At 38.0% G+C, this 12,819-nt stretch overlaps 1 protein-coding gene across 1 annotated transcript in view; it reads left to right on the top strand.

Annotated features, from left to right (window-relative positions):
* Positions 1–12,819, top strand: part of LOC124555880 — a 244,877-nt gene that overhangs the window by 73,186 nt on the left and 158,872 nt on the right. The window contains exons 8-11 of the mRNA XM_047129941.1: positions 3,148–3,219; positions 6,294–6,365; positions 9,421–9,492; positions 12,514–12,585. Coding sequence (XP_046985897.1) covers positions 3,148–3,219; positions 6,294–6,365; positions 9,421–9,492; positions 12,514–12,585 — 288 coding nt within the window. The remainder of the gene's footprint in view (positions 1–3,147; positions 3,220–6,293; positions 6,366–9,420; positions 9,493–12,513; positions 12,586–12,819) is intronic.

Raw genomic sequence — 12,819 nt, 5'->3', positions numbered from 1 at the left:
TAGCCCCTTGACAACACAAGAATGACACTGCTGATGCCTGAGCTGTAAACTCCCCACATATGCCAAGGAGTAGATGCCTATCTTCCTGGGGTATTAGGACTCCCAGCAATGGCCATCATGCCAGGTAGCCTTTGCTGTGGCTGGGTGTTGCCCGTGGCGGGAGGCCCTGGTCGGAGTGGGTAGCATCAGGGCAGATGACCCACAATGAAGTGGACTAAGTCATCTCATGCTGGTGACCGTACAGCACCAGCAGTCTCTAAGAAGGGCAAGATCGAATACAATGCCGACTGGTATGACCCTAAATCGTTTCCTTTCCTCGCTACACCATGGGAGGAACATAGGTCTACAGAAAGAAGAGAGCCATATTCGCCTCAGTATTTAGTCTGTAGCAGAATGGATGGGGATTCGTGTCTACCTATGAAGCCTCAGTTTTTTGTTGAATATTTTGAGCATAAGTTTGGGGAACTGACAGCACTGTCCAAGATGAGAAAAGTGGTACAGTCTTGATTCAGATAGTATCCCCTGCCCAATCCCGAGCATTACTCCCTTGTGACCGGCTAGGTGATATTCCTGTTTCTGTCACTCCCCATAAAAGCCTCAACATGGTCCAGGGGATTATTTTCTATGGCTACCTCCTCTTGCAGTCCGACGATGAGCTCCATGGTAATCTAGAATGGTGGTGTGTTCATTTCATCCGGCATGTTTACAGGGGACCCAAAGACAACAGGTTTGCTACCAGTGTCTTCATCTTGGCCTTTGAGAGTGATTCATTGCCTGAAAAGGTCAAGGTGATGGTTTACCCCTGTGATGTTAAAGCTTCTTAAGTTCCTCATAAGTTAATAACAACAGGAACTGTCCATATAGACTGTTCCTGCTGATGATCAGAACCTACTGTGATGCTATATTTGTGGTCATCATCTGCTTCACAGCCAGTGTGTGAGGGCATCACCTCTACTATGCTCCATATGGCAATATTGTGTGTGGTGTGCAAGATTTTGCCCTTAAGGCTAATTGAAGGAGAGTGGATTTTCGCTCTGCAGTGGGGTGTGCGCTAATTAGAACATTCTGACATTCTGATACATTAAAACTGTGTATTGGATTGAGTCTTAAAACTAGGCCTTGTCCGGCACACCGTTCCAGTCTGCCAGGATGTTTCTTACAGGAGTAATTGGGACCACCCCATTAGAGTTGTTGTTTGAGATTTTATGTATATTTCCAAAAGATACTACTGACAAGTGTGTTGAGGCCTCATCTTGGATCAATAAGAGCAAGCAGGATGAATGTAGATGTTAATCACTAACAGAATTTCCTATTAAGTCTAGGAAAGTTACTGGCATAAGGAAGTATGTGGTAAAATGTTTGTGACGCTTTGGTTATAGTTGGTGGATATAAAATCTTCTCTAACCTTCAGGAAAGGCCAAAAGTTACATCGTGCTGCACCCAGGCAAGGTTAGCTTGCTGCGTATGTCCTGTATGTTCACCCCAATGGTACGCAGTGGATTACAATGTAATATATTGAAGATTTCTTTTACTTTAAAAGTACAATGAGTGTAGAGCATCCTATGTTTATAGAAGCCATAGTTTGTTATAGAAAACACATGGGAATTCCACCAACGTGTTTTAATATATGGTTGTTTGTGCGCATAATTACTGCTAACAATAACTATAGTCACTGCTACCAATACAACGAGTGCTGGTGAGAGAGCAGCCCTTAAGACTCTCACACAGGCCATAGCTAGCAGTAATATGTAGGTTAGCATCTTGTTCTCTTGTTTTCATTTCATATGGTTGTTCACTTCATGTTATCTTGTTTTGTTTTTAGTTCATGGTGTTTTTCTCTTTGTTTAGCATTTATGTTTCTAAAGCACTGCTGGCTGTAATTTGTAGAGATAATGAAAAAGATTTCATGATGAAAGTTAATCAGCCACATTGAGAGCAGTATCAGTGAAAGTGAGACATGGCTTGCTACCTGCCTTTCCTAACTAAATGTCAGTCCCATTTGAATAGATATGTGTCCCAAGTGTTAGCAGCCACTATTTCAGCAGTGACTCTTCCGTTTCACCAGCTGAAACTAAACTTATGTGTAGTATTAATAAAACCAAGCAGTGATTCATTGAGATGTGAAGTGGCACTCAGTTCCCTTAAGCCACATCAGTTGGCATCTCACCATGTCAGAGTGAAAAGCTGTATGTCATGTCAGACTCTGTAATGGTGTTTCCTTCACAAAGAAGAAATTATTATAAAATATGTAGTTATGTGGAGACCAAATTTTTAAAGAGCTTCACAGATTCATGGAAGACCAATGGCTTAGTGATTGTCTCCTTGTCGAACCAACAGAAAGCAAGATTTCTAGCTCTGAGAGTGTTACAGCAGCTTGCCAGCTGGGGTGGCCAAGCGGTTCTAGGTGCTACAGTCTGGAACCGCGCGACCACTATGGTCACAGGTTCGAATCCTGCCTCGGGCATGGATATGTGTGATGTTCTTAGGTAAGTTAGGTTTAAGTGGTTCTAAGTTCTAGGGGACTGATGACCTCAGAAGTTAAGTCCCATAGTTCTCAGAGCCTTTTTGATTTTTGTAACAGCAGATTAACTCTTGTCACAACAAGCTGGAGACTCTGGTTCTCGATCTAGAGCGTATGTGCATTGTGCACAGTTCAGAGTGAAGGTTTGGGTGTGAGAGGTAGATAAGGGAATCTTGTTAAGGGTTAGTTATGATAGAGTAAGAAAGTATAGCAGAAGGGGTTATGTTTTGGGGGGTGAGGGGTGAAGTTATGATGAGGGCAGTAAGGTTTAATGAGATGGTGATGGGCATAGAGGTAGGTGAATGAGAGGATTGGTTATCATGCAGCAATGAAGTTTGAACCTAAAGTAATGTGTTCATGATGCAAGCAAGAAAGTGTATCGAAAACTGGTGGTACTGTGCCAATTATGGGAATGAAGTTTTTAATGTAAAAATTGTTACTATTTCATTGTGCTATTACTCTTCAAAAGTTGGTGGAAATGTTTAATTAAAAATAATTGTGGACACAACTCTCTCATTCAACATGTTTATGAAATATATGTAACTGAAGTGAGCGGTAGTTGAAAATTAAACTTTGTTAGCATGTTGAAATTCGATACATAAATAATCCTGTTATCAAAATTTCAGATGTGCCAAGATATGGAAAGTCATACTTTGAGGGAGATTTCCAAAGACGACTGTCGAAGGAAGGCTCTGTTGGTGAGTAAATTTGTTTAGTTCAATCACTGAATTAAGCATTTTGTAATCACTCATGGTATTTTCACTTTGAATAATTGGAATCATGGTAGATGTAACATTGAATCGGTCTTGAAATGTTGTTTCATTGGTTTAAGGACATAGTTTGTGGCAGGTATAAGAAACCATTCTTGATTGTGAGGAGAGGGTTCACTTGCAGAAAGAACTCTGTTATGGGTTGATGGTGCCATCCGTGCAGGTCTGTATCTTTAGGTAAAGAACCAGGCAGAAGGTGTTAAACAGTGGAGAGTATAGAAAGCTATTGTACAAAGTTGTGGTGACATTCTTACTCATAAGTATAAAACTGTTCCATAAAGAAACATTTTAATTCTTTGTGATCCCAAAGATTTTGGGAGTTATACTGCAAGAGCATTAACTGACATTTAGTTTAAATAGTTATGTTATCTGCCAGTGCTTCTGAATTTCTTTGTCATCACAAGACATGATATTTTTTAATGGGAAGAGAAGGAAGTTGTGTGAACTTGAATACATTGAATGTAAAGTATTTTAAGACGCCTGGGGGGGGGGGGGATAAAAAGCCACTTCATTTTATCCAGTGTTTCTTTATCTACGTCACTTTTTTATATTTAGATTGCTTCTGGTCCTTGTAGGATTACAATGGTGTATTGTAAAGTGGTACATTGTGAATATAAATTTACAAAATTAAGAAAAATCGAAAAGTAACTTAGGTTCCAGTAGTGATGACATGATTTAAAAAAGAAATGAGACTACTCTCATTCATAAATATTTGTTGTAATGTAAATCTGTGTAGCCTCTTGAAGGATGACAAGCAGAAAGGTTATGAATAGCAAGGACAAGCAGAAGGGTTCTATGTAGCAGAAAAGTTGAATTCATTCTCTCCTCCCTCTCTCGCTGCCTGCCTGTGTCAAGTGCAGTGCAGTGCAGTCCAGTCCATCAGTCACTTACTCTACACCTTCTTCCCCTTCCTGCCCCCCCCCCCCCCCACCGTGCGCGCGTCCTTTTGTGTGTGTGTGTGTGTGTGTGTGTGTGTGTGTGTGTGTGTGTGTGTGTGTGTGTGTGTGTGTGTGTGTGTGTGTGTGTGTGTGTGTGTCGGGGGGGGGGGGGGCGGGGGGGGAAGGCGGCAAGTGGCCCTACTTTTATCTTTTATGCTAGTTGTAAATGTTTTGTAAGCAGACAGATTTACAACATTTATCAAGTTTGTTTTGTACCATGCCTCATAGATTATTTTTTCCAGCAGAGTGCAACATAATGAGTGTAGTAAATTGTTTGCCTACTGCCACAGATTTGACTGATGAACAATAAACTTGTTGCAGCATAGTGACAGAGTTCAGGCATGGACTAACGTGCTATGACAGATAGTACCTTAATAATGGGAGCAATCAAGTATAGTGTAATAAGAAGATACAGAACTAGTAGTCTACATTATGCCTGAAGTCGCATGGACAAACGTGAATATGTCATTTATTTAGGAATAGTCAAACAAGAGGTTTTGGAAGATTTTTCCTTTTTATTTCTGTATCGTACAAGAGCCTTCATTGTTTAAACAATTGCTTGTATCTGGTCAGTGATAAATCGGAAAATATTTCAAACAGTGACATCTGACGAGCTTTTTTAGGTGTCGCTTTGTAAAGGCCTTGGGGTTTATGGCTTTTATGCACTTTACTGGCATTGTAATGTGTCTTGGGTTTGAGCTGGAACCAGAATTTTTAACCTGATAAAATGTATTCACAATAGTTAACAAATATTTGCTGCCAGAAGTCAATTACATAGCACAGCTTATCATACCATTCAGCAGAACATACTCTTATACTGTGACGTTACTGTTAAAGTATCTTTGAATTCCATGTATGTAAAGATTCATTGCAATTTAACAAAATGATATTCTCTTGAAGTAGGAAGTTTTGAATTGAATAACTGTGGCCTGAAAAACAACATTTGCCACTTCCAAGGGAGTTGTAATGACGAAGAACTTAGTACAAAATTACATGGCTATTTGTGTTGCCCATTAATACTGACATTTTGAGTGCTTACGTGTTTAATGCATCATTTGAATACTTTTCTTTTCAGAACTGCAGTATTAGTATTTATGACTGAGGCAGGGACTAGTACATCTCACATTTAGAAATTCTTCCTTTGCATCTGCTATGTAAAATTGGTTGCTAGGTCCAATAGCCTTGTGCTGTTAGAATCAATCATGTGAAGATCACTGGGGCAATGGTGCAGTTTAGGTGTCTTTTTCTTCAGGTATAAGTTGTTACTGACAGTCAATGTTTGAACTCACATACATGTAATGTATTTAATATTGCAATATGAACATCATTAAAATTTTAAATTGCAATTCATTTTGCCACTTTTGTGGAGAGACATCTGATCACAAAGAAGAAATTATTATAAAATATGTAGTTATGTGGAAGCCAAATTTATAAAGAGCTTCACAGATTCATGAAAGAAACACCGGAAGTAAGATTTATAGCTCTGAGAGTGTAACAGAAGTTTATCTCTTGTCACAACAAGGTGGAGACGCTGGTTCTCGATATAGAGCGTGTGTGCATTGTGCACAGTTCAGAGTGGAGATTTGGGAGCGAGAGGTAGATAAGGGAATCTTGTTCAGGGTTAGTTATGATAGAGTAAGAAAGTATAGCAGAAGGGGTTATGTTTTGGTGGGTGAGGGGTGAAGTTATGATGAGGGCAGTAAGGTTTAATGAGATGGTGATGGGCATAGAGGTAGGTGAATGAGAGGATTGGTTATCATGCAGCAATGAAGTTTGAACCTAAAGTAATGTGTTCATGATGCAAGCAAGAAAGTGTATCGAAAACTGGTGGTACTGTGCCAATTATGGGAATGAAGTTTTTCATGTAAAAATTGTTACTATTTCATTGTGCTATTACTCTTCAAAAGTTGGTGGAAATGTTTAATTAAAAATAATTGTGGACACAACTCTCTCATTCAACATGTTTATGAAATATATGTAACTGAAGTGAGCGGTAGTTGAAAATTAAACTTTGTTAGCATGTTGAAATTCGATACATAAATAATCCTGTTATCAAAATTTCAGATGTGCCAAGATATGGAAAGTCATACTTTGAGGGAGATTTCCAAAGACGACTGTCGAAGGAAGGCTCTGTTGGTGAGTAAATTTGTTTAGTTCAATCACTGAATTAAGCATTTTGAAATCACTCATGGTATTTTCACTTTGAATAATTGGAATCATGGTAGATGTAACATTGAATCGGTCTTGAAATGTTGTTTCATTGGTTTAAGGACATAGTTTGTGGCAGGTATAAGAAACTATTCTTGATTATGAGGAGAGGGTTCACTTGCAGAAAGAACTCTGTTATGGGTTGATGTTTCCATCCGTGCAGGTCTGTATCTTTAGGTAAAGAACCAGGCAGAAGGTGTTAAACAGTGGAGAGTATAGAAAGCTATTGTACAAAGTTGTGGTGACATTCTTACTCATAAGTATAAAACTGTTCCATAAAGAAACATTTTAATTCTTTGTGATCCCAAAGATTTTGGGAGTTATACTGCAAGAGCATTAACTGACATTTAGTTTAAATAGTTATGTTATCTGCCAGTGCTTCTGAATTTCTTTGTCATCACAAGACATGATATTTTTTAATGGGAAGAGAAGGAAGTTGTGTGAACTTGAATACATTGAATGTAAAGTATTTTAAGACGCCTGGGGGGGGGGATAAAAAGCCACTTCATTTTATCCAGTGTTTCTTTATCTACGTCACTTTTTTATATTTAGATTGCTTCTGGTCCTTGTAGGATTACAATGGTGTATTGTAAAGTGGTACATTGTGAATATAAATTTACAAAATTAAGAAAAATCGAAAAGTAACTTAGGTTCCAGTAGTGATGACATGATTTAAAAAAGAAATGAGACTACTCTCATTCATAAATATTTGTTGTAATGTAAATCTGTGTAGCCTCTTGAAGGATGACAAGCAGAAAGGTTATGAATAGCAAGGACAAGCAGAAGGGTTCTATGTAGCAGAAAAGTTGAATTCATTCTCTCCTCCCTCTCTCGCTGCCTGCCTGTGTCAAGTGCAGTGCAGTGCAGTCCAGTCCATCAGTCACTTACTCTACACCTTCTTCCCCTTCCTGCCCCCCCCCCCCCCCACCGTGAGCGCGTCCTTTTGTGTGTGTGTGTGTGTGTGTGTGTGTGTGTGTGTGTGTGTGTGTGTGTGTGTGTGTGTGTGTGTGTGTGTGTGTGTCGGGGGGGGGGCGGGGGGGGAAGGCGGCAAGTGGCCCTACTTTTATCTTTTATGCTAGTTGTAAATGTTTTGTAAGCAGACAGATTTACAACATTTATCAAGTTTGTTTTGTACCATGCCTCATAGATTATTTTTTCCAGCAGAGTGCAACATAATGAGTGTAGTAAATTGTTTGCCTACTGCCACAGATTTGACTGTTGAACAATAAACTTGTTGCAGCATAGTGACAGAGTTCAGGCATGGACTAACGTGCTATGACAGATAGTACCTTAATAATGGGAGCAATCAAGTATAGTGTAATAAGAAGATACAGAACTAGTAGTCTACATTATGCCTGAAGTCGCATGGACAAACGTGAATATGTCATTTATTTAGGAATAGTCAAACAAGAGGTTTTGGAAGATTTTTCCTTTTTATTTCTGTATCGTACAAGAGCCTTCATTGTTTAAACAATTGCTTGTATCTGGTCAGTGATAAATCGGAAAATATTTCAAACAGTGACATCTGACGAGCTTTTTTAGGTGTCGCTTTGTAAAGGCCTTGGGGTTTATGGCTTTTATGCACTTTACTGGCATTGTAATGTGTCTTGGGTTTGAGCTGGAACCAGAATTTTTAACCTGATAAAATGTATTCACAATAGTTAACAAATATTTGCTGCCAGAAGTCAATTACATAGCACAGCTTATCATACCATTCAGCAGAACATACTCTTATACTGTGACGTTACTGTTAAAGTATCTTTGAATTCCATGTATGTAAAGATTCATTGCAATTTAACAAAATGATATTCTCTTGAAGTAGGAAGTTTTGAATTGAATAACTGTGGCCTGAAAAACAACATTTGCCACTTCCAAGGGAGTTGTAATGACGAAGAACTTAGTACAAAATTACATGGCTATTTGTGTTGCCCATTAATACTGACATTTTGAGTGCTTACGTGTTTAATGCATCATTTGAATACTTTTCTTTTCAGAACTGCAGTATTAGTATTTATGACTGAGGCAGGCACTAGTACATCTCACATTTAGAAATTCTTCCTTTGCATCTGCTATGTAAAATTGGTTGCTAGGTCCAATAGCCTTGTGCTGTTAGAATCAATCATGTGAAGATCACTGGGGCAATGGTGCAGTTTAGGTGTCTTTTTCTTCAGGTATAAGTTGTTACTGACAGTCAATGTTTGAACTCACATACATGTAATGTATTTAATATTGCAATATGAACATCATTAAAATTTTAAATTGCAATTCATTTTGCCACTTTTGTGGAGAGACATCTGATCACAAAGAAGAAATTATTATAAAATATGTAGTTATGTGGAAGCCAAATTTATAAAGAGCTTCACAGATTCATGAAAGAAACACCGGAAGTAAGATTTATAGCTCTGAGAGTGTAACAGAAGTTTATCTCTTGTCACAACAAGGTGGAGACGCTGGTTCTCGATATAGAGCGTGTGTGCATTGTGCACAGTTCAGAGTGGAGATTTGGGAGCGAGAGGTAGATAAGGGAATCTTGTTCAGGGTTAGTTATGATAGAGTAAGAAAGTATAGCAGAAGGGGTTATGTTTTGGTGGGTGAGGGGTGAAGTTATGATGAGGGCAGTAAGGTTTAATGAGATGGTGATGGGCATAGAGGTAGGTGAATGAGAGGATTGGTTATCATGCAGCAATGAAGTTTGAACCTAAAGTAATGTGTTCATGATGCAAGCAAGAAAGTGTATCGAAAACTGGTGGTACTGTGCCAATTATGGGAATGAAGTTTTTCATGTAAAAATTGTTACTATTTCATTGTGCTATTACTCTTCAAAAGTTGGTGGAAATGTTTAATTAAAAATAATTGTGGACACAACTCTCTCATTCAACATGTTTATGAAATATATGTAACTGAAGTGAGCGGTAGTTGAAAATTAAACTTTGTTAGCATGTTGAAATTCGATACATAAATAATCCTGTTATCAAAATTTCAGATGTGCCAAGATATGGAAAGTCATACTTTGAGGGAGATTTCCAAAGACGACTGTCGAAGGAAGGCTCTGTTGGTGAGTAAATTAGTTTAGTTCAATCACTGAATTAAGCATTTTGAAATCACTCATGGTATTTTCACTTTGAATAATTGGAATCATGGTAGATGTAACATTGAATCGGTCTTGAAATGTTGTTTCATTGGTTTAAGGACATAGTTTGTGGCAGGTATAAGAAACTATTCTTGATTATGAGGAGAGGGTTCACTTGCAGAAAGAACTCTGTTATGGGTTGATGTTTCCATCCGTGCAGGTCTGTATCTTTAGGTAAAGAACCAGGCAGAAGGTGTTAAACAGTGGAGAGTATAGAAAGCTATTGTACAAAGTTGTGGTGACATTCTTACTCATAAGTATAAAACTGTTCCATAAAGAAACATTTTAATTCTTTGTGATCCCAAAGATTTTGGGAGTTATACTGCAAGAGCATTAACTGACATTTAGTTTAAATAGTTATGTTATCTGCCAGTGCTTCTGAATTTCTTTGTCATCACAAGACATGATATTTTTTAATGGGAAGAGAAGGAAGTTGTGTGAACTTGAATACATTGAATGTAAAGTATTTTAAGACGCCTGGGGGGGGGGATAAAAAGCCACTTCATTTTATCCAGTGTTTCTTTATCTACGTCACTTTTTTATATTTAGATTGCTTCTGGTCCTTGTAGGATTACAATGGTGTATTGTAAAGTGGTACATTGTGAATATAAATTTACAAAATTAAGAAAAATCGAAAAGTAACTTAGGTTCCAGTAGTGATGACATGATTTAAATAAGAAATGAGACTACTCTCATTCATAAATATTTGTTGTAATGTAAATCTGTGTAGCCTCTTGAAGGATGACAAGCAGAAAGGTTATGAATAGCAAGGACAAGCAGAAGGGTTCTATGTAGCAGAAAAGTTGAATTCATTCTCTCCTCCCTCTCTCGCTGCCTGCCTGTGTCAAGTGCAGTGCAGTGCAGTCCAGTCCATCAGTCACTTACTCTACACCTTCTTCCCCTTCCTGCCCCCCCCCCCCCACCGTGCGCGCGTCCTTTGTGTGTGTGTGTGTGTGTGTGTGTGTGTGTGTGTGTGTGTGTGTGTGTGTGTCGGGGGGGGGGAGGAGGCGGCAAGTGGCCCTACTTTTATCTTTTATGCTAGTTGTAAATGTTTTGTAAGCAGACAGATTTACAACATTTATCAAGTTTGTTTTGTACCATGCCTCATAGATTATTTTTTCCAGCAGAGTGCAACATAATGAGTGTAGTAAATTGTTTGCCTACTGCCACAGATTTGACTGATGAACAATAAACTTGTTGCAGCATAGTGACAGAGTTCAGGCATGGACTAACGTGCTATGACAGATAGTACCTTAATAATGGGAGCAATCAAGTATAGTGTAATAAGAAGATACAGAACTAGTAGTCTACATTATGCCTGAAGTCGCATGGACAAACGTGAATATGTCATTTATTTAGGAATAGTCAAACAAGAGGTTTTGGAAGATTTTTCCTTTTTATTTCTGTATCGTACAAGAGCCTTCATTGTTTAAACAATTGCTTGTATCTGGTCAGTGATAAATCGGAAAATATTTCAAACAGTGACATCTGACGAGCTTTTTTAGGTGTCGCTTTGTAAAGGCCTTGGGGTTTATGGCTTTTATGCACTTTACTGGCATTGTAATGTGTCTTGGGTTTGAGCTGGAACCAGAATTTTTAACCTGATAAAATGTATTCACAATAGTTAACAAATATTTGCTGCCAGAAGTCAATTACATAGCACAGCTTATCATACCATTCAGCAGAACATACTCTTATACTGTGACGTTACTGTTAAAGTATCTTTGAATTCCATGTATGTAAAGATTCATTGCAATTTAACAAAATGATATTCTCTTGAAGTAGGAAGTTTTGAATTGAATAACTGTGGCCTGAAAAACAACATTTGCCACTTCCAAGGGAGTTGTAATGACGAAGAACTTAGTACAAAATTACATGGCTATTTGTGTTGCCCATTAATACTGACATTTTGAGTGCTTACGTGTTTAATGCATCATTTGAATACTTTTCTTTTCAGAACTGCAGTATTAGTATTTATGACTGAGGCAGGGACTAGTACATCTCACATTTAGAAATTCTTCCTTTGCATCTGCTATGTAAAATTGGTTGCTAGGTCCAATAGCCTTGTGCTGTTAGAATCAATCATGTGAAGATCACTGGGGCAATGGTGCAGTTTAGGTGTCTTTTTCTTCAGGTATAAGTTGTTACTGACAGTCAATGTTTGAACTCACATACACGTAATGTATTTAATATTGCAATATGAACATCATTAAAATTTTAAATTGCAATTCATTTTGCCACTTTTGTGGAGAGACATCTGATCACAAAGAAGAAATTACTATAAAATATGTAGTTATGTGGAAGCCAAATTTATAAAGAGCTTCACAGATTCATGAAAGAAACACCGGAAGTAAGATTTATAGCTCTGAGAGTGTAACAGAAGTTTATCTCTTGTCACAACAAGGTGGAGACGCTGGTTCTTGATATAGAGCGTGTGTGCATTGTGCACAGTTCAGAGTGGAGATTTGGGAGCGAGAGGTAGATAAGGGAATCTTGTTCAGGGTTAGTTATGATAGAGTAAGAAAGTATAGCAGAAGGGGTTATGTTTTGGTGGGTGAGGGGTGAAGTTATGATGAGGGCAGTAAGGTTTAATGAGATGGTGATGGGCATAGAGGTAGGTGAATGAGAGGATTGGTTATCATACAGCAATGAAGTTTGAACCTAAAGTAATGTGTTCATGATGCAAGCAAGAAAGTGTATCGAAAACTGGTGGTACTGTGCCAATTATGGGAATGAAGTTTTTCATGTAAAAATTGTTACTATTTCATTGTGCTATTACTCTTCAAAAGTTGGTGGAAATGTTTAATTAAAAATAATTGTGGACACAACTCTCTCATTCAACATGTTTATGAAATATATGTAACTGAAGTGAGCGGTAGTTGAAAATTAAACTTTGTTAGCATGTTGAAATTCGATACATAAATAATCCTGTTATCAAAATTTCAGATGTGCCAAGATATGGAAAGTCATACTTTGAGGGAGATTTCCAAAGACGACTGTCGAAGGAAGGCTCTGTTGGTGAGTAAATTTGTTTAGTTCAATCACTGAATTAAGCATTTTGTAATCACTCATGGTATTTTCACTTTGAATAATTGGAATCATGGTAGATGTAACATTGAATCGGTCTTGAAATGTTGTTTCATTGGTTTAAGGACATAGTTTGTGGCAGGTATAAGAAACTATTCTTGATTATGAGGAGAGGGTTCACTTGCAGAAAGAACTCTGTTATGGGTTGATGTTTCCATCCGTGCA

Source organism: Schistocerca americana, chromosome X (genome assembly GCF_021461395.2).
Source record: "Schistocerca americana isolate TAMUIC-IGC-003095 chromosome X, iqSchAmer2.1, whole genome shotgun sequence".
NCBI classification, from domain to species: Eukaryota; Metazoa; Arthropoda; class Insecta; order Orthoptera; family Acrididae; genus Schistocerca; species Schistocerca americana.
The sequence above is the reverse complement of the archived record's forward strand: the minus strand, read 5'-3'. Positions and strand labels throughout refer to the sequence as shown.